Below are 22,512 nucleotides of genomic sequence, written 5' to 3' on the forward strand. Positions count from 1 at the left end.
TTGCTCGCAAGTTTCCACAACTGGAACATTTAGGAGCAAAAGTAACAAAGGAAGATGACACAAAGATTGGTGCCATAAGCTTTAGTGAAGGGAAACTAATGAAACCTAGTGTTTCTTGATCATTTGAAATGTGTGGATAGGATGTTTGATTCTCACCATGGGAGGAAAATGTTTTAACAGCCTTAAAAGGAGCGATAATTAAATTACCAGTTAATTACCAGTCACATCCAAATAACTTCATTAGTCGAAATATTTTGTTCCATGCCATACAGTTTTTAGAATTCGAAATTTGAACAGACACATTAGTAGTTCCAGAAAAGTGGTGCATAGATTGAAAAAGTTAGCGACATAGCTATATATGTGCAAAATGTGATTTTATGGAGATCTGTTAAATGTGTAATTTAGACATATTTATATTATTGTTTAGAATGTTCTTTAGAACTCGCTCATGATTATTTATTATATTAAGATATAGTTTTCATTCTGACTATTATTTTCCTTCAGAAACAGTAGAATTTAATAACGGATAAAAAGAAGAAAGCAAAGGTAGGTTTTCTATAATTTCAATGTTATTTGGCGAAAATGTTCTAATTATCTCTCTTATGATTATTCTTCTTAACATAGTAGAATGAAGAACCTACATCTGACTATTAATTTAATTATCGAATAGCTTAGAGTATTTAGAAAAATAAAAAAAGAGAAAGTAAAGGCAGGATTGCTATAGGTTAAGGGGCCTGACTGCGGTTATTGTGACGTCACGCACCTAGCCGTTTAATCCTGTACCCCAGTTTAAAAGGTGCGCATGACAAGATTCTCTAGACTGGTTCAACTAGACCGTCTCACTCGGCACACCAAGCACTGGCTCAATTAAGACTTTTTTTTTCTTTTCCTTTTTTCTGTATTGCATTTGATTGTTTTCATATTTTATCATTACGTTCAATTTATTGTGAAATAACATATTATTTTTATGTGAATTGGTACTGCTTTTACGTAAATATTATAGTAAAGATTTTACTGCCTCTTCTTCTCTCCTCAACAATACCACGACGCACGATAACTTAAAATCATTTATTCATTACTCCTAAAAAATATAAACGCTACCTCCCTCTACCCCCAAGTTAGCTGTGTATCACCGCAATGACGAATGATTTTCTTAATCATTTGTGCTAAATTTTACTGTGAAAAGCTTTGTTCTTTCATTTACTATTTGTTTAATATTATTCAACTAGACCGTCTCACTCGGCGCTCTGGACATTGGCTCAATTAAGACTTTTTTATTGCATTTGATTATTTTCATACTTTATCATTACTTTAAATTTATTGAGAAATTCCCTTTTTATGTGAAATGTTATTGCTTTTACATACATACAATACTTTAACTCTCTTTTTCTCTCCTCAACATATCAACACTCCCTCGTTCAGTCTCAAGTCAGCTGGGCGTGACATCACCGCGGTTACGCACGATTTTATACATCTTTTATGCTAAATGTTATATTGAAAGCTAAATTTTATATTAAATGTTTTATACTTTAATGTATTTTGTCGAATATTGTAATAATTAAACTATATATTGTAAATGAAAAAATAAATTACTACAGTTTAACTTGTAAGACCCAGTAGGCCTTGAATACATTATTATAAACTAGATAATTAGTCAGTTCAAAGTACGAGCATTTGTTCGACAAACGATACAAAATTTTCTCGAAAATTTTGTTGAAAAACGGAAAGTTCGACATATGGAATGTTCGACAAACGAGGTATCACTAAATAAAATTAAAAAATCAAATTAAATGTATTGGCAGCGCATTTTATGAGTGTCTGTATCTATGGACAATCATAAAATGCTGATACCATGCAATACATTTAATCTGTTTTTTTTTTATTTAGCAAGCTTTGGTAATACATGAAATTATCAGTGTTGCCATCTGCCATATTATAATTTTCTATTACACTAACTAAACACTTTTAGCTTTGGACTTTTTTCTACTTGCAGTATAATAGTTGGCCAAGTGTTGTTTTGTTTATGAATTTAAGCAGATCCGTTTTGCCCCATCAGAAAAATAAAAAATAAACCCAAGCCCTACCAATTAATAACCTTAAGATGCACACACTGCACTTTCGTCACAAGTAATCGTCGCTTTGCTGGAATTTTATTTGCATTTTGATGAGGGAAAATGATTAGTAATTATATTTGGTTTCTTACATTGTTCAGATAGGCTAAGTATCGAAATACTGTAGCCTACAGGCAGTCCCCGGGTTGTCAGGTTCAGGTTACGTACTTTCGGCGCTTGCTTCATGGTGCCATTCAGTCAAAGTATCATTAAACCCAATTTTTCGTTGCCGGAAGTGGATTTCCAGTGCCATTACCTGATTTATGGTGCTGTTACCTGCGGTTACGGCACCGTTAACAGCACTAGAGGTAAATGCTATTTATTCCCATTATAATTATGATGCTTCTGGTTACAGCAATTTTCGGCTCACGGCGCGCCGCCAGGGACGGAACCCCCCATCGTAAACCAGGGACTGCCTACCCTTAAGTGCATTGCTGGGATAACATTCATAATTTATTGCCATCTTTTCATTTCAAAATACAATATGTGTAGTCTCATAAACACCTTACCAAAGTAACCTAAAGAATGATTGTTACAGATTACAGAAGATGCTTACAGGAGGCATATTGAATCGGCAGTGGGAACGATGGCAACCCCCTTCGGCTCTTTGTACTTCAGATGGAGTAGTCTCTCTTGGCCTTGTTCAGTTATTTACTGCTTTCTTGGTTCTTCTATTGGGCATTGTACTGGCTTTGGTGTTCTTGCCCTGTGAGAGGTAAGAATAATTTGGGAGATCATAGTAAACCTTGTTTTAGTTAGAAATGTATCTTGAGGTATTTTATTCTGAAGCTTGTTTTTGCCATGGAAATGTTTTGTCAAATTTCAAAAAGGATGTAAATAGTTGTATGACACCAAATTGCCATATTTTCTGTAATACGGTTGCAGTATACAGTGGTATGGAAAGTTCAATTTATGTAAATTCTTAATCTTATGATAACTTTTTTTGTAAACGAACACCTAATACGTGCTCCTAGCCGTTGTTCCAATTAGGAAACATCAGAAAGCATCTACTTAAGACTGATGCTCATTTCTCAGATTTATTTTCAGTTGTATTGGCCAAATTTGCCAGGCTCTCTCGCCTTTTCAACTTCTTTATCCCTGCTATGTTTGTCCTTTTTGTGATGAACCCATCACGTCTTTATCACTCTAAGATTCCGCTTGAAGTCCTGTGACAGTTAGGTAATTTTTATAGCAAAGTGCTGTATCCATCTGTTAGAAAAACATATCAGGAAATCAGTCCCTGGCATAATCCAAATAGGCACCCCTTAATAGGTGGAAGGTAATGTGAATATTTTAAGGGAAATACTATTCAAAGTAGCTAACAAATGTTAGATTCCTCATTATTCAACTTTTATATCACCTTTTCTTTAATTGGTTAGACTTGACAGTTTGTACATTGAAACAAATACTTGCCTGTATTTTTAAATAACAAAAAAGTAAAGAAAGGGCATTGGGAGCAGCATTTTAGTCAGTAACATATTTCACTTGATAAGCGCATTATACAAATTTTTGTTTTTGCATTACCAGATTTTCACTTTCACAGGTATTTTCGAGAATATGTTCACACTAAAAATTTTCCTGTTTTAGGTTGCACTGGAATATCATTGGCAAGTCTAAATACTCAAGAACGGCTTAGATCGCACCTGATACTGTGAAGTTGAACAGAAATTGTGTGCTGCCTGCAGGTTGTAGCTGCAATAATTTTGTTATAATAAGGTAAATTTTTGTCATGTTTACACATCCCCATCAGAATGAGGTGCTTAACATTTTGTATATGCTGTAGGGTATATGCTGTAGGGTAATGAGCAGTTATAATACATATATAGTTGGCTCTATTTTTGGAAAGGATTGATTTGGACTGGAGAAAATCTTCAGTAAAGCAAAGTTATCCTGTTGTTAGTAATTATTTCGTACATTGCTATTATTCAGCAATTGTACATCAACAAGAACACATCAGAATAGTATGAACTGTGTTTAGTGAATGTGCAGTTCATGTAAAATGTTCAGTATATGAATAGTACTAGAATTATATTATCTCTCTCTCTCTCATCATCATAACCATTGCATGTCACACCATGGATGGCTCTTGGACTACTTACCACCACTAAGCAGGTGGTTCCTGCTGCAACAGGAACTGTGCCATCATCACCCTAAATTTTTCCTGACATGAGCCCACTGGAAAGGCTTTCATTACTACATCTGCTACTTGGGCATGAGGTTGGATTTCCACCAATTGATGACAATCCCTAGATTGTGATAAATCTGTTAGCAAAAGACTAACAGACAGTGCAAGTCCTGCAAAAAGCATTCCCAGAGGCGGCCAGGATCAGCCAGTTTTCCAGATGCTATGATGAACACTAAGTGAATACCTCAGGGGATGTTAATATAGTCAGAAGTACTGAGCCTTGAACTGGAACACCATCTTGTGGAGATAAAGCAAATGTATTTTTGAGTCCTGATTAATTTGGGAGTTGACAGTATATCCTGAAGGTCTGTCAAAATTATTAAGTCACCCTCTCCAATGGAATCTAACAATGAACAAGCAGTATCTGTCTTGAGTGTAGTCTGTTGAATGTATTCATTCAGTGCTGAGGTGTCTATGATCCATCTCCAGCATCCTGAAGCCTTCTCTGCTGGGAAAACTTGGCAGTAAAAACCCTGAGACTTCAACAGCACCTTGCTCCTTCATTGTTTCCACCCCTGCCAAGGTTCGAGATTTCCACGAATCCAGTGTGTGTGTGTGTGTGTGTGTGTGTGTGTGTGTGTGTGTGTGTGTGTGTGTGTGTGTGTGTGTGTGTGTGTGTCAGGAACCAAATCGGTGTCATGGGTAGGGAAGGGTGAATATTCTTGAATGGGAACCTGTCTGTCCCAGACTACTGACACAACCCAATGCTCGTCTTCTTGTTGCTGCCACATGCTCAACAGTGTGATGGGCAATTCCCAACATATGAGAGCAGAGGAAGGGGATCATCAGTTGCAGCAACCACCTTCCTCCTTCCCACTGTCTTGGGCTGACAGGAGAATGGGGAACAAAAACAGGCTGTGAAGATTCTCCTCCCTTCGTAGCAGAAAAAGCAGACTGCTGCAATTGTTTAGGCTGCTTTTGCATACCAGACATGGAGGGTTTACTTGGACCTGAAGGGGTATCAGGATATACCGCACTTCTATCTCCTCTCCCACCAGGTCAGAGGACTCTGCTATTGCCTAGGAAATCATGAGTGCACTGAGTGAGAAGGTGTAGGATCCTGTCTACTTGGAGAATGGAAGCAGAGTGGAGAGAGGGCAGGCTGTGCAGGCCCACTTCATAACAATCAGAAGAGTTGCAAGGAGCAAGGTTGCTCCATGACAAGCCCTGTCTCCAGGTTGGAGAACCTGAGTAGGAGGAAGGTAGGAGGCTGTGCAACCATCCCAGTGTAAGCCCGAGAACTGTGGGAAGGTGAGGGAGTAGTCTTCATCCAAGTGGGAAAGTGCTGAAACTCTAACCTATTCCACCAATGAGAGGAGCAATATAGGGAGAAGTCTGCCTAGGCCTCTTCCTGCGGGCCTTGGACTTTACCTTCTTCCTATGATGAGGAAGTCTCCAAGGATGAATAGATGATGATGATGACAAAGACAAGGAAGAACACTGCAACAGTTCTTCCTGTTTGCCAACTTATCCAAATCTTAAGTTGACTGGCACACCGCATCATTGGTCAGGGCAAGGGGGAAGAAACATAACATCAGCTTGGTCAGAAACATGATTCACTACAGCTACTTTGGGATCATTTTATAAGGAAGACAACACTGCAGCTGGGTAACCCTTTCTTGGCTTCCTCATCCTCTTCCCACACTTCTGCCACTGGGTCTACCAGAATGGGGAACATGAAACCACTACAAGATTTTATATGCAAGGTATTTTTTTTTTACATCATAAAACTCTTTAAATAAGCCTAAAAACATAAATTAGGTTAAAGAAAAAGTGTTCATACCCTGAATCAACTTTTTATTTCCACAAACTTGTAGTATTGATTTTCATGACAATTTAAAGTATAAATATCCCAATATTTGTAACATTATAGCAGCGCAATACCATGTGTTGGTAGGAGACCTTGAGAAGCTCATCATGAGACATAGGCAACAATTGTGTTGGCAGTTAGTTGTGAATGCTACTATCATTCTCAAGATTTCCTATGGTGCTGCTGTTTAACTGTACATAGGTTATTTAGGGGTGCAAAATTGAATTCATGGTGCAAGAGTGCAAAGGTTAAAAATATCTCTAATTTCTCTCATCCAGATACAGATTATTGCTCTCACATCACCTCAAAGCACTGCTTAAATGGTAGACTATATATATCTACATCACTGCAATTAGCACATTTAAAGAGACTAAAGTGAACATAAATTTTTGCTTGATATTCAGTGTTCCCAGACTGTGTATAAAAAGGAAGAATTTAATATCTTGCCTTTCTGTCCCTATTAGTCTCTTCACTCACTACAGTCCAATACTGCCAATGTTTTAGTTTATATAATCATGAAAAAATAAATTAATAGCGATTACTACTTCTACCTCATTCTTCTTCTGAACATTTAACCAAAAATATATACTCTGCCATCTTTAAAGCTAGAGGCAAGGAAATTTTAAGCTACTGAGGATCACCAATATTTTCTTTCTGTGCCAGTAAAATCTCAGTAGGGTAACGACTACTAATTTAATAAACTAAAGTATTAAGTTGTGTTTAGCATTGTAACAGAAAAGTGCTTCCTGTCAAACATTCATTGTCTAAAGGCTGATGAGCAGTAGCAGTGATAATTTATCAGAACCCCTGGCTAAGTGAAGCAATCATCCATCTGAACACAATGGTGGAGCAGACTGCAGGCAATATGAACTATATTTATTTATATATATATTCATATATAAATATATATGTTTGAAAAAAAAGATACATTGGAGGGAAAAAGAAGAATCATGAAAGCTGGAGGAATTGATGATGGATGCTGGACAGGGTGATGGAAAAAAATCACATGAATCAGTATAAAAAGGTATGAGAAAAGGGTTGCTTTTGAAAGAGTATCATACCAAAGGAGTTCGTCCAAGAGTGCTTTAAAAACGGTGTAAATTACAGTAATTACATTATACACAGTTTCCTATACTATTCAGTAGCCAATAGAGTAGCTGAAACCTATCCTCAATAGTTGGAAATGCCCTAAGAAATTTGTATCAAGACTCAACAGCAGGTTCTGTAACATGGTCTTGGACTATTTTCAACTTCCCTCAGAATGATATTCTTGAAACAGGAACTTAACAACCATTCAGACACCTTCTTCTCAATTGTATCAGTCACACAAAAACACCAAACATCATAAACTTTATATAATGTGTGTTTTCAAGCAGTAAACATGAAGTTCAACTCTTAGTATACAGGCATGTACATCTTGAAACTATTTTGCCATAAAATTAAAAAGTGTACAAAATCCTTGTGATTTGATATTTGCCAGTACAATAAAACAGGGCTTGGCTTACCTAGACATCCAAGAAAAAAAATCCAACTTCATTAGCATTAGACCTTATAAAACTCGTTACAAATTATACATTTGTCGACACATTCATCAATGGAACTGTAGTATATTAACAACCTGGTCATAACATCAACTGTAAGTCACCATGAGAAAGGCTGTTATTGACAGAAATATGCCGACCTAAGAACAAATTTTATGGGTCTTAAAATATCAAAGCCAAATTAATGTGCCAACGAATGATCAACATGCAGGCAAGAGTTGAAACAAAAAACTGTTTTGTGTACATTTGGCACATCTTAAATCTTATAGTACTGTACTTGAAACTTTCATCTCCAGCCATCCATGATTAAATATCAAAATACTGCTACTCTGCCAATATGAAAGCTTTATACATTTGTAAATTAGATGGAACTTGTCTGCTACTATGACAGCATTAAGGAAGCCACATCTGCACTGCTCATTAAATTAACAATACCTCCTGTATCCTATAAACCCAACTGAGACCAGCATTTTTACAGATTACTTCATATTTATCAAGGACAATCTTAAGAGTACATAGTATATGGCTCTAACAAAAATCAGTTAAATTTGCAAATGTTTGCCTTCATTTGTCAATTTAAAAGTACTGAACAGCAGTTTTAAGATGGAAATAGTTACTTTCACTTTCCTCAAAACTGAAGTAACAGTGGATAGGGTTGAATCAAATTTGGGTTTAAAATTTACATAAAAGTATGTCTTCATATATCCAACCCTTGCTTTTTCCATGTAGAATAAAACTAGCTGAGAAGGCTGCTGATTGTTGAATGCTGGTTTTAAGCTTTACAGATCCTCAATGCTAACATCAACGTCAAGCATAACAGCAGCTACTACAGAACAGAAGTGGAGGGATAGAGGCATAAAAGCTAAAACCAAAAATGACTTGAAATTCTTTTCAATTATCATTGGATTCTAACAACAACACTTCCCAGTGTGTGTGTGTGTGTGTGTGCAACAAATATTGTGCATCAAGAATGAAACACAGTCTGGGACTTTTTGTGAAATACAGAGCAATTAATGCATACTGGTGTAATTTTGTACTATAAATTTTGATGACACTTAAAAGGAATGCAAGTCATAGTTGGGTTTGCTTCGCTATATCTGCCACAAGTGTTTCACTGTTACCTATAAAGCTCTTAAAGATTACTCGATGAGATTCATCCTTATATAACAAAATATTTAAATATATTCCTTTGAATGAAAAGAAATCACGTCTTTGCCACCTTTCAATAATACATAATATGTATACTGTACAGTATATAATTATAAACTAATCTCAAACTTACTTTTAAAAATGAAACTATGAAAATAACTGTAGCCTGTATGACTGCAATATAATGAAATAGTTCAACCAAACTCTTACCTTCTGTAAAAATGATTGCATAACACACAAAATCTTAATGATGCCCTGAAAAGAGCTAAATTACAAATAGAAAGACTGAATATCTATGTATTTACATAAAGAGTCTTTCTATAGTGCATATTTGAACATTTATATCAAGAAAATAATAGTAAACCAAAGCTAGTAACCAGTTTGTTATGAGCATTTTTCATAAGAGTTTTTCATAAAATATTGTTAGGCAACATTCAAGGCAATATCTATCTTACATTTCTCCTTTGATGAGGCATAACATGAAAGAACTAAATTATCATAACTCAAAATTACGAACTGAGATCACAAACCTGGAAAATAGTGCACAGTAGTAAAAAATGAAAATAAACCTACTACACAATAAAACAATGGGTGCTGTTCCAAATGTTGACACCTCTTTCCCCCAACTGAAATTTTTGTTTCGAATATTAACATTTCCTTCAAATTACAAATTTATTTAATGCAAATATAACCTGAAGAAAAAAAAGCCATGTAAATTCAAATGAACCTCTTCCTCTATGATATTGCCTTAAACTCTTTTTCATTAGTTCAAAACCCAACTTAATTATTGACTTAGTCTTTGAAGAGCAAATATTTTTTACATTAGATATATGATATAGGTATTTACATGTAACTTGAAGCACAAAAAGTACTTCATTCAAAAAAATTCATTCTCCCACTTTATATTATTACATTGTGCTTTTAAAATTAATGTGCTCGAATAATACTGCCGACCTAAGAATTTTGATCAACACTCTCTGAGTTTTGTGCTACTGTAATATAGAAACTACTTACCACTGTACAAAATCAATATTATAGATTTTAATAACTGCACAGTACATTCACTGTAAAACTGGTTTTATCACTGCAACAACGGCAGGATTACCTCTGATCTCCAGAAAGCAATATTGTAACCTAAATATCTAGTCACCTTGTGTTCCCAAAACATTCAACAGCAGGAGATGATAAAATGCAAAGTATTGAAATTGCAACCTTTTGCCTAACCACCAAAGTTAAAAAAAAAAAAATGAATATAAAATAAACAATAACTGTGAGCAAATCCTGGTGCTCATGCAGGCATAAGATGAGATTCTTCAAAAGACTTTATATCATTACACTGTTTCATACTGGCGTTTCAGGGACTTGGCAAGACAGCAGGCAAAGGCAATACCAATCAGCTGAAATAAAAAAAAATGTTAAGATTTTATTAAAAACTTAATACTGTACAACTTGTGGTATAAACTCCTCTGCTGGCAAACTCCAAAACCTCTTCATTGCTAATACAGTACTAGTCAATAATTTTAAAAAATGAACTGACTTCACCTCTCCATAGGGACTGTCTACCATTTTGGAAGCTTACTATTCTACGACATGAAGACAGATACATACTTCAGGAAAACACACCTTCTGTGTTTTCCATTAATATGAGGATGAAGATTAATAACTCCTATCCATCTCAACCTCTCAACTTGTAAATCATGTTCAACCATAGCACCAAAAGATTTGTTTCTTCATGCATACAAAATCTTGAGAAGGTAAGCCAACATTGATGAAGAAGCAAAGTCACTGTGAACCTTGATCTTAAGCTGGAAAAGATCCTATTGCATATACTACCTGACTACAAACTCCAAAAAGCTCCCCTTTTAGTGACAACAGAATATAACTTCAAAACAAAGAAGTAATTCTACATAAGCAAGAAAACTATAAACATGAACCTACTTCAGAAGGCTTTCTCATGATCAGGTCCAATGAGATTTAGGAACTACTCCTACTGGGGCCAGAAAGGATTAATTAGTGTTATCAGGGAGTTTTCAGATATCCAAACTTCAGCAGCACCAGACACGGTATTCCAAACGGAGGAATGCTACATTTGAATGCTGGCTGAGAACAGAACAGTGGCAGCCTGACATTCAATGAAAAAACTCCAGGATTGGCATTCCCCACATCTGCCAGAAGGCCCTGTAGACATCTAAGTGGCGGTGATGCGCTTTTCTACCCAAGTGAGCATCTCCAATGCCAAGTGACTTCTGCTGAAAGAGGGCAGGCAAGTCCTTAAATGTGGCGTCATTCTTCTTCATCAAAATTTACTAACTGTTAAAGGGTCTTCTGAATGTGAAAGACAGGAACTGTGTACAAAGGGCAGGATGAAAGCCTGGCATCATCCTTTGCAGCAGACAAACTTATGCCCACCAGGTTGTAGCACCACCAAACACCCACTCCTGCTAGTTCAACCAAGCCAAATCTTCCCTACAGAATCTCTAATAATTACTGAACTCCATCGATGATCAATAAAATTGACCACAAAGTAGAGGTGCGGGTACGTATTCTTGGTAATAACCTCCACTGAGGAAAAAAGCTGCTGAATCTGTAGGAAACAGCCTTTGATATGGTAAAACTTGTAAAAGTACTGATCCAACAGTGAGGGAGGCAAAGCTGGAGTAGTCACAATAGTAGACTAAGCCACAGTCAGATCATCCACAAATGAACCAAAAGCAATCATAAACTGATCCTAAAACACTGAATACACTTTTTCCTTAAACTATCTCCAAACAAATAGTCTGCAGCCCCTGCAAACTCCAAAGAAGACAAAAGAGCCATGGTAAAGGGCACAGGTGCAGGTGAAAGCTAATGGAAATTCATTACTGAAACAAAGGAAAAATAAACTAAAAATACCACTCGGTGGTAAAATGTCATTAACAGCTCAAGAGGCAAAACACTAACAACAACCCATATGAAATGGATGCACGAGGCTAAATTAACCCTCCTCTTCTAAGGTACCTACAACCTCTGACAACTACTACTTCTATCTGGAAGCAAGGATGGGAAAATATTTTCATGGTTTTTGTTAATGATTAAACATACCAAAGGTCCAAGTGGCAACTAGCAGATGACAAAGTTACATGTAACAGACTATAATCTACAGTATTCATATCAGTTTCTAGTAAATTTTTACTATGCTCCCAATAATTAAATTGTTAACATTTTGAAAGATGCCTTATACAGTAAACTTCAGATGATAAAACAGCTACCAAGCTGGGTTATTTCAATTTTCTAAAATGTGAAAGCTATTACTGAAAATGAAACTAGAAGATTAATGATATGTACTGCAATGACTTGCAGTTTCCTATCTTATTAGTTTACTTTTTATAATTTGATGATGATATTTATAAGTAGACTGACATCTTGCAAAATAAGCTTAGTTCTTGGACAGAAGTTCATAGCATAAATGTTTTGAAAGAGGATTTTTTAAAAATTATATAGTACATTCAGTACCCTCCACACATGTAGTGAAGATTGGGCAAGAATTGATACTAATGAGCAATGGAAAATGCAGAATGTAAATAATCTTGGTTCTTTGAATAATGTTGGTTTCATACAGAGGGGCTTACAGTTTTTAGTACATACAGTATACTGGGGAGTGCAGCTACGGCTAATATTCAATGTTTGGTACGTATTTATCATTATTCTTTTCACAAACTATTTCCATCTAGTACTTGTCAATGATTATGATGGATTCACAAACTATTTCCATCTAGTACTTGTCAATAATTATGATGGATCTAAGTAATGACTACGTATTACTCTAGTTTCCAAGTATTTTGATGCCATTAAGGTTTTCCTCTTAACCTGTCAGTTTAGTGGTTATTAACCTGTCAGTTTAGTGGTTATTTAATAGTAACCCATTCTGAATTTCATGCAAGTCCTTAGTCTTCTCGACTGCTGGTTGAGCAGCGTATGGTGTCTAGGATATAATATTGGAGCCCTTCCTTTCTCAATTATAGAGACAATCAAATGGTGGCCTTTGTTGGTGCTCTCAAATGGAGGAGTATCCTCCAGTTTTGACAGAAAAGTTGCTTACAATGGTACAGCTAATCGCTGGACTGTTAAAAGGTTCAGTTGTAGGGGGCTGCATGCACCTTAGGAAGGGTGGGATAACTTAGCCTCAGCCAGCAATGCACCATGAATAATAAATAGCTTTACTTCCTTACAAATAGCACTGCAGTTACACCAGCTTATTAGATCTATTCGATTTATTTTTAGTTAGCATGCAGAAGTAAAATATATACTAATGTATTATAAAGTAGTAAATACAATAAAAAGATGCTTAACTTATAATATGAACACTTCTATTATGAACATTTTAAGTCATTTATTCTTAACTGTTAAGTATTAAGAGATGTTCCATACCTGAACAAAACCTATACCAATGGCAATGCCACCAAGGATGGTTACATTTTCTTCCACATCTCCTTTCAGCTTATCAAAGCAGCCTTCTTTGTTGATGTCGTTCAGCTGGAAGTACAAATGTGAATCAGTGCAGAATATTTTATCAAAGAAAACAAAGAGAAAAAAGTGTAATATGTACTGTACATAAATTTTCAGACTACATAAGTCACTCATCACTTACAAAAATAATTCTTCATATTATGCATACATAATTATACCCTAGAGCTATACACTTACATCTTTTTATGAAAATGCAGAGGAAAGCACTCAACAATATTCTTACCAAGTACAAAAGCACAGTACAAACTGAAGAACTGAAGAAACTGTACACTATAGGAATTATAGTAAGTGCATACAGTACTGTAACTATTTTCTGTTCAGATATATATTGCAGTATTCTGCATAAGCATCAGCATAAAAGTTACAATAAACATATTTCAGGAATCAAGTACGTAATGTTCTGCACCTGTCAGACTCCACAGAGTATTTCAAATTAAGGCAAGATATTATTAAATGCTGAGAATTACTAAGCATTACAGTCATAAAATGATATTGTAATGATACAATTTAAGTTTGTTCATACTTCCCTGGGCAGATATATATATAGCTGTATTTTTCGAATCCGACAGAAATTTAAACACTTACGACCCACACGCAGTGGGAGTCAGGTGGTTAGTACCCATTCCCGCCGCTGGGAGGCGGGTATCAGGAATCATTCCCATTTTCTATTCATAATTTTTTATTTCCACTGTCTCCTGAGGGAGGTGGGTGGGTACTTGATTATTTATATATGCAGGTAAGTATGAACAAACTTAATTGTAATTCCAATACAATTAGGTGATAATTTTTTTAAAAGCCACACAGCAAATCCATGAGGGTGCAATTCAAATCCAAATCTACATCTGGAGCAACATACGTATCCGTAAAACAAAGGCCCATACACAAGTTCAACAAGTCATTCATAAAGTTAAGGAGCTTAATGTCTTCATCTGTATTTTTTCTCTCACTTAATTTAGCTTATTTCTCATTCTCACAGTAGTGAAAGTTTGAGGGTCCGAATGATGTCAAAAAAGTTGGCTGGCTGACAGCACACACACTCATCAAGAATATCAAGAGGAACATTGCAAGTAAAATGAATACATACTACAGTAAAAACCAACTGATGCAATGTACTAACACTAGTTTCCTGTGACTCAACACACTCATTTTTATCATTGAATAAGTTTGGTCAGCAACCATTCAAACTCTTATGTTAAGGTAACTACATCAATGGCCAGACCAGTTTTAGATGTGCAGAATTTCCTGAGGGATTAATGAGGATGGCATGCACAAACTATGGGCAGATGAGCATATGAATAGTGTTGGCAACAGCACCCCTAAGATACCCAGTCTATCATAAGACTGGAAGAAAGAAACTTCTGTGGATGTTCAGAAAGAAATTTCTGAATAAAATCTACAAGAGGAATGGTCTCCAGCTGTGCTTCTTTAACTTGATGGGCATTCTCCCTAAGAAGTTAAATGCCACCAGGTCTTTTAGATGTATGATAACTTGATGCCCAGATATTTTCCACAGTTAAGGTAATGTCAATTTTTTTCATAAACCTTGGGTGTAAGGCATCTATCAAGAATGGTTATAGACATGCCTTTTTTAGAGAAAAAGGAAGCCAAATGTTTTTGAAAAGGAAAAGCTCAGATTTAACACTGAATAATTATATCCAACTTAAGAGTGTGGCTCAAAGTTTATACTTCAGCCGACAATGAATATATGTAGTGCCACTATAAAATAAACACCTTTCCAAGTAAGACTTAGCAACATAATTAGTGGTTCAATCTCAAATCTGCACCATTTGGCACATATGCAACAGTGCTTCCAGTTCTTAAGCCAGAGTGGGCTCAAGACTAGGCACTTAGCTTCCCAGCAATGACATTCACATGTTTTGCCTAATTGGCAATACTAAATAGAAATTTTTCTGGAGTGATCTATGTATTGTATAGTAAAACCACACACAAGTAGAGTATTATGGATCTTAGCCAGTTTGTGTGCTGTTGTCATATGTGTGTGAAAAGGGTGAAGAACAACTGGGTCATTGCTGTAGGAATGGGAAAGATCCCCCCTTGCTTCGAGTCCTTTTATCTTTTATCACTGTCTATCCAAGACATTATGTTACCAAGACCACTATGAAAAAATGCTTTGACATTTGTTGGTCTGTCTGATGGAGGCCTGGGGGAATCAAAAAGGTGTAAATATTTTTGAGGACGAGCTGTGGCTACACAATAAAAAATAATGATTTTTAAGAGTTGATTTTACTAAAATTGAAGGGCATCTTCAGTTCCTCTAGACAGGTATGTACGGATTTTTTCCTACTAATACTTCGATGCCATTTTCTTACAGTATTCAATGACTGTGCCATCTATATATTATAATAATGGTTAATATTAAAGCATATCTGAAATACTGAACTTGTATATGTATTTTCAAATGCATTTGTATATATATATTAAACCATATTTAACCAACATACACAATTTAAAGGTGCTTATATGAATTTAAAGGTTTAGGACTAACAGGGGACGTGCATACATTTATAACAGTATAATATAATAATATGATTATACATTAAACTGGTGCTGCAACAGGTTTTCATCCTAACTCAGAAAAAATACTAATGAATAAGTTCATATTTACCCCTTTACTTATATGATTTATTTACCTTGGTTGTCTCTTAAATATCATAAGGAGAGGATAAATAAATTTTGTCAAGAATCTGACTATACTGAATATAATGGGATATTCAATAATGAAAAGTTAAAGAGGTGTAAGTTTGTGTATTAAAACAAAAATATCATGATGTGTAAACCAGTATGGTACTATAGTAATACTATTCTTCACTATAAAAATTTGGTTGGAAAAAAAAAAAATTTTTTTTGACTAGACACTGTTGTTTGCATTAAAATGTCAAAGAACATTTAGTTTTCAATTCACTTGCATTAATTACTTGAAGCCATTTTATTTAAGATTTTGCCATTTTCAAAAAGAACTGCTTACCAAATACTTAAAATCATTACATATTTGACATCAATGAAGAAGCAGCAGATTGCAGTTTTTCATGAAAAGCATGTCATAGCAAATTCACCAGTCATATCCTTTCAAAACAAAATACCTGAATATCTAACATGTATCTTGCTGAAGTTCTGTTTGCAGATTTCAATCTCTGAAATTATCCATTGGAAAAAAAATTAATGAACTAGCAGCTTGTAGAACCTCACCAAACTTCATAAATGTTAAACTTATCCTGGGCTCTGCAAAACATACACAGAAGACAAAAAGAAAAACCTTTCTTCTAATTCTACAGTATACGTACTTACAAAATTAATTACAGTTGTCCACAGCAATAACCTGCCTTCGAAGCCGAGTTACACATATGCAAGAACTACATAATTATCCTTGGGCACTAATAATAAAGACAAATCTAAAATAATTAGTTTTTTTACTCAGAATGAAACTTAACTACATACTGAAATAGAACCTTTACATAGATACAAGATGCAAAATGACACCAAATACTGATCTTATTTTTGATGCAAAGAATACAGACTAGCACTGAGGGTGGTCATGGGAGAGACAAGCATGCGATCAGTCAGAAATGAAGAATTTTAGGAGTTAAGGGAAAATGATGAGTAAATGGAAGGAGTTAAAAATGGGCTACAAACTGAATGGACCTTCAGTGTAACTGCACTCAATCAGTTATCTTACTTCTCCCACCTCCCTCAACAGATCTGCATCCTCCAATCCCCACTTTCAATGTCGGGATCACTTTCAAATCCACAATTTCTTCATACTATCTTATATCAACATTCAAGGTATCTTGCTTGTATCTATATTACAAAGACCTACAATAATCTTAGAATAATAGCTCGATCGTGAGACACTTTGTGGTCATTTTCATAACTTACCTTCTGTGAGAAATTGAAAATATTTCTTCCACAACCAGAAACATGTTCCTTGCAGCAAGCATCGGGTACGCCATTGTATTCTTCTCCATATGGAGTGGAGGTCCAGTCTTCATAATTGTTTGTGCCGCAGCAAGCATGCTGGAATACAAAGAAACTAGCTAAAACCAATGTGACCAAATGAAAAGTCCCGTAGTTGAGAAATTATCATGGGTAATGTTTTCTTAGGACTCATTTTCAAGTAGCCAAGTAATGTATCTAAATAAGAATAATAATAATAAAAAAAATTCTTAAACTTGATAATATAGAGTAAATAATCTTTACAATAATTTTCCTAAACTACTGATAGTTCACAGAAGAAATGATAAAGTTTAAAACCAAGGAAAACTCTAGTATAAAAAAATATAGAAATTTACTCTTACACTCATGTAATCAAAAATAAAACTCTTCCACAAAAAATTAATGGACAACAATGGCAAAATACAAAACATAATTTAATTAAAGTTAATTTTCAAATGCCCATACACAGAAACTAAAGAAGAGTTTCATTGCTATCGCATAATCAGTAGGATGTGTGCAATTCAAAAATAATTAGAATTTCATGAAAAGTACTGCCATGACATTCCTCTTTTCTACTTGGCCTGATGATGTTAAGTGCCATCACATCTAAAGTAAAAACATACCAGCATGATAAATTTATGATGATTTAAAAATTGTAAGATGCACAGAGTACAATTATAGATGTGCAATGGTCACTGAAAATTTGACTTATCAGCAAGAGTGATTTGTGTCTGCATTGGTTCTCAATTATTCAGTCACCAGACTTTAAACATCATTAATAATGACCGATGCTCACTTGTACATAAGAGGCCAAACTTACATCATGCTGGATGACATCCCAAGTCTTGATAACTCCAGGTCGCGAATGGTCATAATTGTGCATGGTCTTGAGCATGTTATCGTGCAAGAAAACTTCAACATCGTTACGCAAGATGTAGGATGCAATGCCAACACCAAGTTGCACAACGAAGATCATACACAGGAGTACCACAAACTGAAACAGCAATAACAAGTGATAATAATAATGAATAAAATTAGGAGTAACAATGATGCAGCATTTCTTAAAACCAGCTGACACTCATTGTTCCATATTCTTTGTGATAATCTCAAATAAAAAATGTCAGGTGAAGGCAGAGTATATTATGTCATTGAAAAACACGGTCAAATAACCTAATCTGCAAGAAAGCAATGTCGGGTCATAATTAATTTTATCATACAACAGATGTAACAAACTAGCAATATCTCAAAACATTTTCTCTGGCCTTTCACCCGCTATGCCAACTCTCCTACACATGGTTGCTCCATAGTACTGGGTTGCAAATTCCTGAGATGTATGTATGCTAGTATTGCACCAGCCCTGGTTTTTTTGCCACGCCCCTAGGTTAAGTAGGTTAGATTAGTACCTCAATAATTACTTGGGTGTGGGAAACATCATGAGATTATTTTCAAGAAAATTCTAGTTAGTTTTTGAGATATGGCATCCAACTTTTTTTTCTTTAGGGAAAGGTTCTGGTCTCTGTGTCACCTCAGGGAAAATGCTACTGGGTCTGGAGTATTTGCTTCAGAAATGGGAATCCATTCAGTTACTAAAAAGAGTTTTATTTTGAAGTACCTACTATTAGGTATTACGGATACCTTAATTTTGTATTTTGGTAAAATACTATGCTGAAACAATTAAAGTGTGTGTAATTAGAAATGGCACACACTACTACAGATTTTATTGCTATTCCCTGGATGCATACCTATTCCCGAGCTGTAACCAAATTCCGATACCCTCCCAGAAAAAAAGCAATATGCCATATCTTAAAAACCATAGAATCTTGAAAATAATTTCATTGTTCCCACTTCCAAATGACCTATTGCATACTAATTTGAACTAACCTAACCCAACCAGGCACCTATATCTAGCCTACTTCAAAAGACGAAAACCCGAGAAAGCAAAATCTAAGAAAATGCGAAAGTACCTATTATCTAAAGTGGTTATCAGATTCTTTGAGCTCTTACTCTTCTTCATGTTCAATTCCAAAATCTGCAGGGCAGATGAGTGATAGACACATTTTGATTACGAGACATTTTATTCAAACTTCTTAGAAATGTCAACAAATGACAAATCACAAGTCACAACACAACAGAACAAGAGAAACAACTAATCTGAAATACTTCTTTGAGCAACCACTAGATGGTGCCACACCAAACAAAAAAAAAAAAAAAAATAGTAATTTCCTTTACACCTTTCGCCAACAATGGTTGCCTAGCTTAAGCAATGAGTACAATGTCATAACTCGTGATTAACTTACCGTGACAACCATGCAGTGGTTCTCCTTGATGGCACCGCAGCATCCGAAGAATCCTACGACGAAGATGAGAACGCCGACGGCGATGAGGATGGAAGGAGCCGACAGATAAGTGGCGGACATGAAGTCAAGGTAGGTTCTGTAGTTGGCCTCGATCACGGCGCCCACGATGATCAACACACCCCCGCTGACCTGTCGCCGGGGAAAAAAAGAAGAGGAAGTACGTCAAATGGAGTGTCACTTGGTGGCCTTCCTGTCTTTAACAGGTCAACGAATATGTTTGTAAAAGGCTCAAGTTACGACTGACTTCATGCCAGACGCGAGTCTTTACGTTGTCCAATGCATCCCTATCCTATGAGAACAAAATTTACTATCAAGGTCAAATGGGTCTTTATGAGGTCGTCGTTAGATTCAGCCAGCCTTATGCTGGCACGGGCTCTTGCTTCACAGAAGCCCGTAACATTTATGAGGTGTCCAATTGCATTCAAAATATTAGTAGTGTCGATTTAGAGTCACATGGCTTAGGGAGTCGAATACATTCCATTCCAGGGGATCAAATACAACTTTACAATGTCCACAGAACGCATTGAGAAATAAAACGAGTATTATTTTTTGTAAGGGACGCTGCCTCCTTTGGAGTGCAAGGGAAACCCCAGGAAGTGTGACCTGTAAAAGAAAAAGCGCTTTCAAGGGATGGGAAAAGGAATCTCGAGGACGTTACGTGAACGTCTCGAGAAGTCTAAATGAATCTAGGACTTTTAAAAACAAATTGAGTCAGAGAGACAGCTCCTTGTTTGAAATATTCTGAAAATAGAAGACAATCTTTGCAGTTTAGTTCGTGATACCATCTTGCACTCGAAATGCGTTTTACCTGCAATAAAATCTATATAAATCACAATGTAAGAAAACCAATGAACCAATGATCTCATTTCTAACTAACACAATGAGCAGAGATTTGCTTTGATCAAAGTTCTCAAATTGACTGTCTCGGTAACTGCACTACGACATCGCAAATGACACAGCCATTAGGCTATATCACTGAAAGTGTCTGCAAAAACTGAAAACCCGCGTCTCCTTTCCTCTTCTGCTAAATAAAATGAAATGACAAACGAATACCACTGCCATCATCAACCTGACCGACTGGCACAAGCACCCAACTTCAGACAGCAATTATCAAACTCCGGAGAAGATTGAAGAGCCACGCCTGGGAGAGCACAGCAACAAAAAGCCGTCGGCAGTCGGAATTGTCTACAACTTCCGGGTCACGACGAAGGTGACTCGACGCGGGGAAAATCACAGAGGGATTTATCGCATATGACGTCCTTCTCTCTGGTCGTATGATGTCAATATCGGGAGCTGGCGGCAGCTACCACACATGGCTGTTTGTTTTGTTTGTACGGTGTACGTTGCATGGAACCAGTGGTTATTCAGCAACGGGACTAACGGCTTTACGCAACTTCCGAACCATGTCGAGAGCGAACTTCTATCATCAGAAAGACACATCTCTGACCCCTCAATGGGCCCGAGAATCGAACTCGCGGCCACCGAGGTGTCAGGCAAAGACCATACCAACTACGCCACTGAGGCGCTTAGCCACATGGCTGTTAAGTGTTCAAGAAGTAGTTGTTAAAATGAGCTGCCGTCAACAAAGTTCATAAGGAATACTGGTTGAAAAGTGGGAGTTAGTTAAGATAAGGAAAAATGAAATACATTTCCATATGGAAAGGGCTCTGGCATTTAAAAATGAGTGGCCAGCAGTGTTGGAGAAAAGGGCTAAACAGCGAGAGAGATGCAAAGGAGTACTGACGAGTAATGCAGATCTAATACTCTACTGAAAGGTAAAATTGCTGCTTTTTTAATGTTCTATATCTGGAAAGATATGTGCAGTATATTTATTATTTAGATGGACATTTACGTTTGCTTTTTAGCACTGTGTGTTTTTTCTGTAAATTTGTTTGTTTAATAATAAAAATGGTAGCCTCTTAGCACCACTACTTGTTGTAAATTACTGTATATGAATTGATATTCGAAGTATTATTATTATTATTATTATTATTATTATTATTATTATTATTATTATTATTATTATTATAAGACCAACGGTTACGATTCCATCAGCTTCATCAGCTGAGAGAATGAACGAGGCAATGGGTTATGTCTGGTTGTCTCGACGACAAGTTTCTCTCGACAGAAGTTCTTTTTTACTGAAAATACGACACATAAACACGTTTCGATTCTAATGTATGAGGCCCATGTCTTCCTCTTTAACTTCTTCGTCCACAATGATACAAAATCTTGAAATGAATTACTAATCCCTTTAACCAAATCTGTTCCCAAAGAAAACTATCTAACACTATCTTTTCGTCCACTTTCGTTCTTCTTCGTTTCTCCAAAGACTTTTCTTACGTCTCATTTTAACAGCTTTTTTTTTCCCCCGTATGCCGGCGTATTTATTACCATCTGGTAGCTTCCTGAAAAAGTGCATACGCTTTGAATTACGGCCCACTGTTACCTATTTCTTGCCTCTTCCGCTCTGACGAATCACCAACCTTATTCCTTCGAACATGGCCCTAACTATACTCTGTTTTTTTCCATCTGTCCATCCGCCTGTGGTGTTTTCGCATGGTAACACTGCGTCCCGGGCTTTAGATAGTTACACTTTGTGTAAGTTTTAGGTAAATAAAAGGATATCTGGGTGTGCATTTACAACTGAAAAGTATTTTAATAAATTACTGTATGCGAATTACACCGTTAATATTCGAAATAGGATATTAGTTAAAGCCCGGGACGCAGTGTTACCATGCGAAAACACCACAGGCGGATGGACAGATGGAAAAAAAAAGTATAATCTACCTCCCCTTCAGCCGAGCTACAGCTCCCAGTGACCAACTGCTGACTGACATAAAGGCACTACGATGAAGGTATTATGATTAGACAATAACCAACACCTGGTAGACTTGGCGTC

At 36.1% G+C, this 22,512-nt stretch overlaps 2 protein-coding genes across 3 annotated transcripts in view; one reads left to right on the forward strand and one right to left on the reverse strand.

Moving 5' to 3' along the window:
* LOC135210291 (glutamate receptor ionotropic, kainate 1-like) overlaps positions 1 to 4,847 on the forward strand; it is a 40,703-nt gene extending 35,856 nt beyond the window's left edge. For both annotated transcript variants that reach the window (XM_064243173.1, XM_064243174.1), the window contains exons 12-13: positions 2,650 to 2,826; positions 3,699 to 4,847. In XM_064243173.1, coding sequence (XP_064099243.1) covers positions 2,650 to 2,826; positions 3,699 to 3,747 — 226 coding nt within the window. In that variant the 3' untranslated portion in view covers positions 3,748 to 4,847. The remainder of the gene's footprint in view (positions 1 to 2,649; positions 2,827 to 3,698) is intronic.
* Positions 4,848 to 6,076: 1,229 nt separating this feature from the next.
* LOC135210293 (CD63 antigen-like) overlaps positions 6,077 to 22,512 on the reverse strand; it is a 451,402-nt gene continuing 434,966 nt past the window's right edge. Inside the window, exons 2-6 of the mRNA XM_064243176.1 lie at positions 19,551 to 19,739; positions 18,074 to 18,247; positions 17,197 to 17,334; positions 13,204 to 13,308; positions 6,077 to 10,193 (exon numbers count right to left, since the gene is read on the reverse strand). Coding sequence (XP_064099246.1) covers positions 10,128 to 10,193; positions 13,204 to 13,308; positions 17,197 to 17,334; positions 18,074 to 18,247; positions 19,551 to 19,739 — 672 coding nt within the window. The 3' untranslated portion in view covers positions 6,077 to 10,127. The remainder of the gene's footprint in view (positions 10,194 to 13,203; positions 13,309 to 17,196; positions 17,335 to 18,073; positions 18,248 to 19,550; positions 19,740 to 22,512) is intronic.

This window comes from Macrobrachium nipponense, chromosome 39 (genome assembly GCF_015104395.2).
Source record: "Macrobrachium nipponense isolate FS-2020 chromosome 39, ASM1510439v2, whole genome shotgun sequence".
Lineage (NCBI taxonomy): Eukaryota > Metazoa > Arthropoda > Malacostraca > Decapoda > Palaemonidae > Macrobrachium > Macrobrachium nipponense.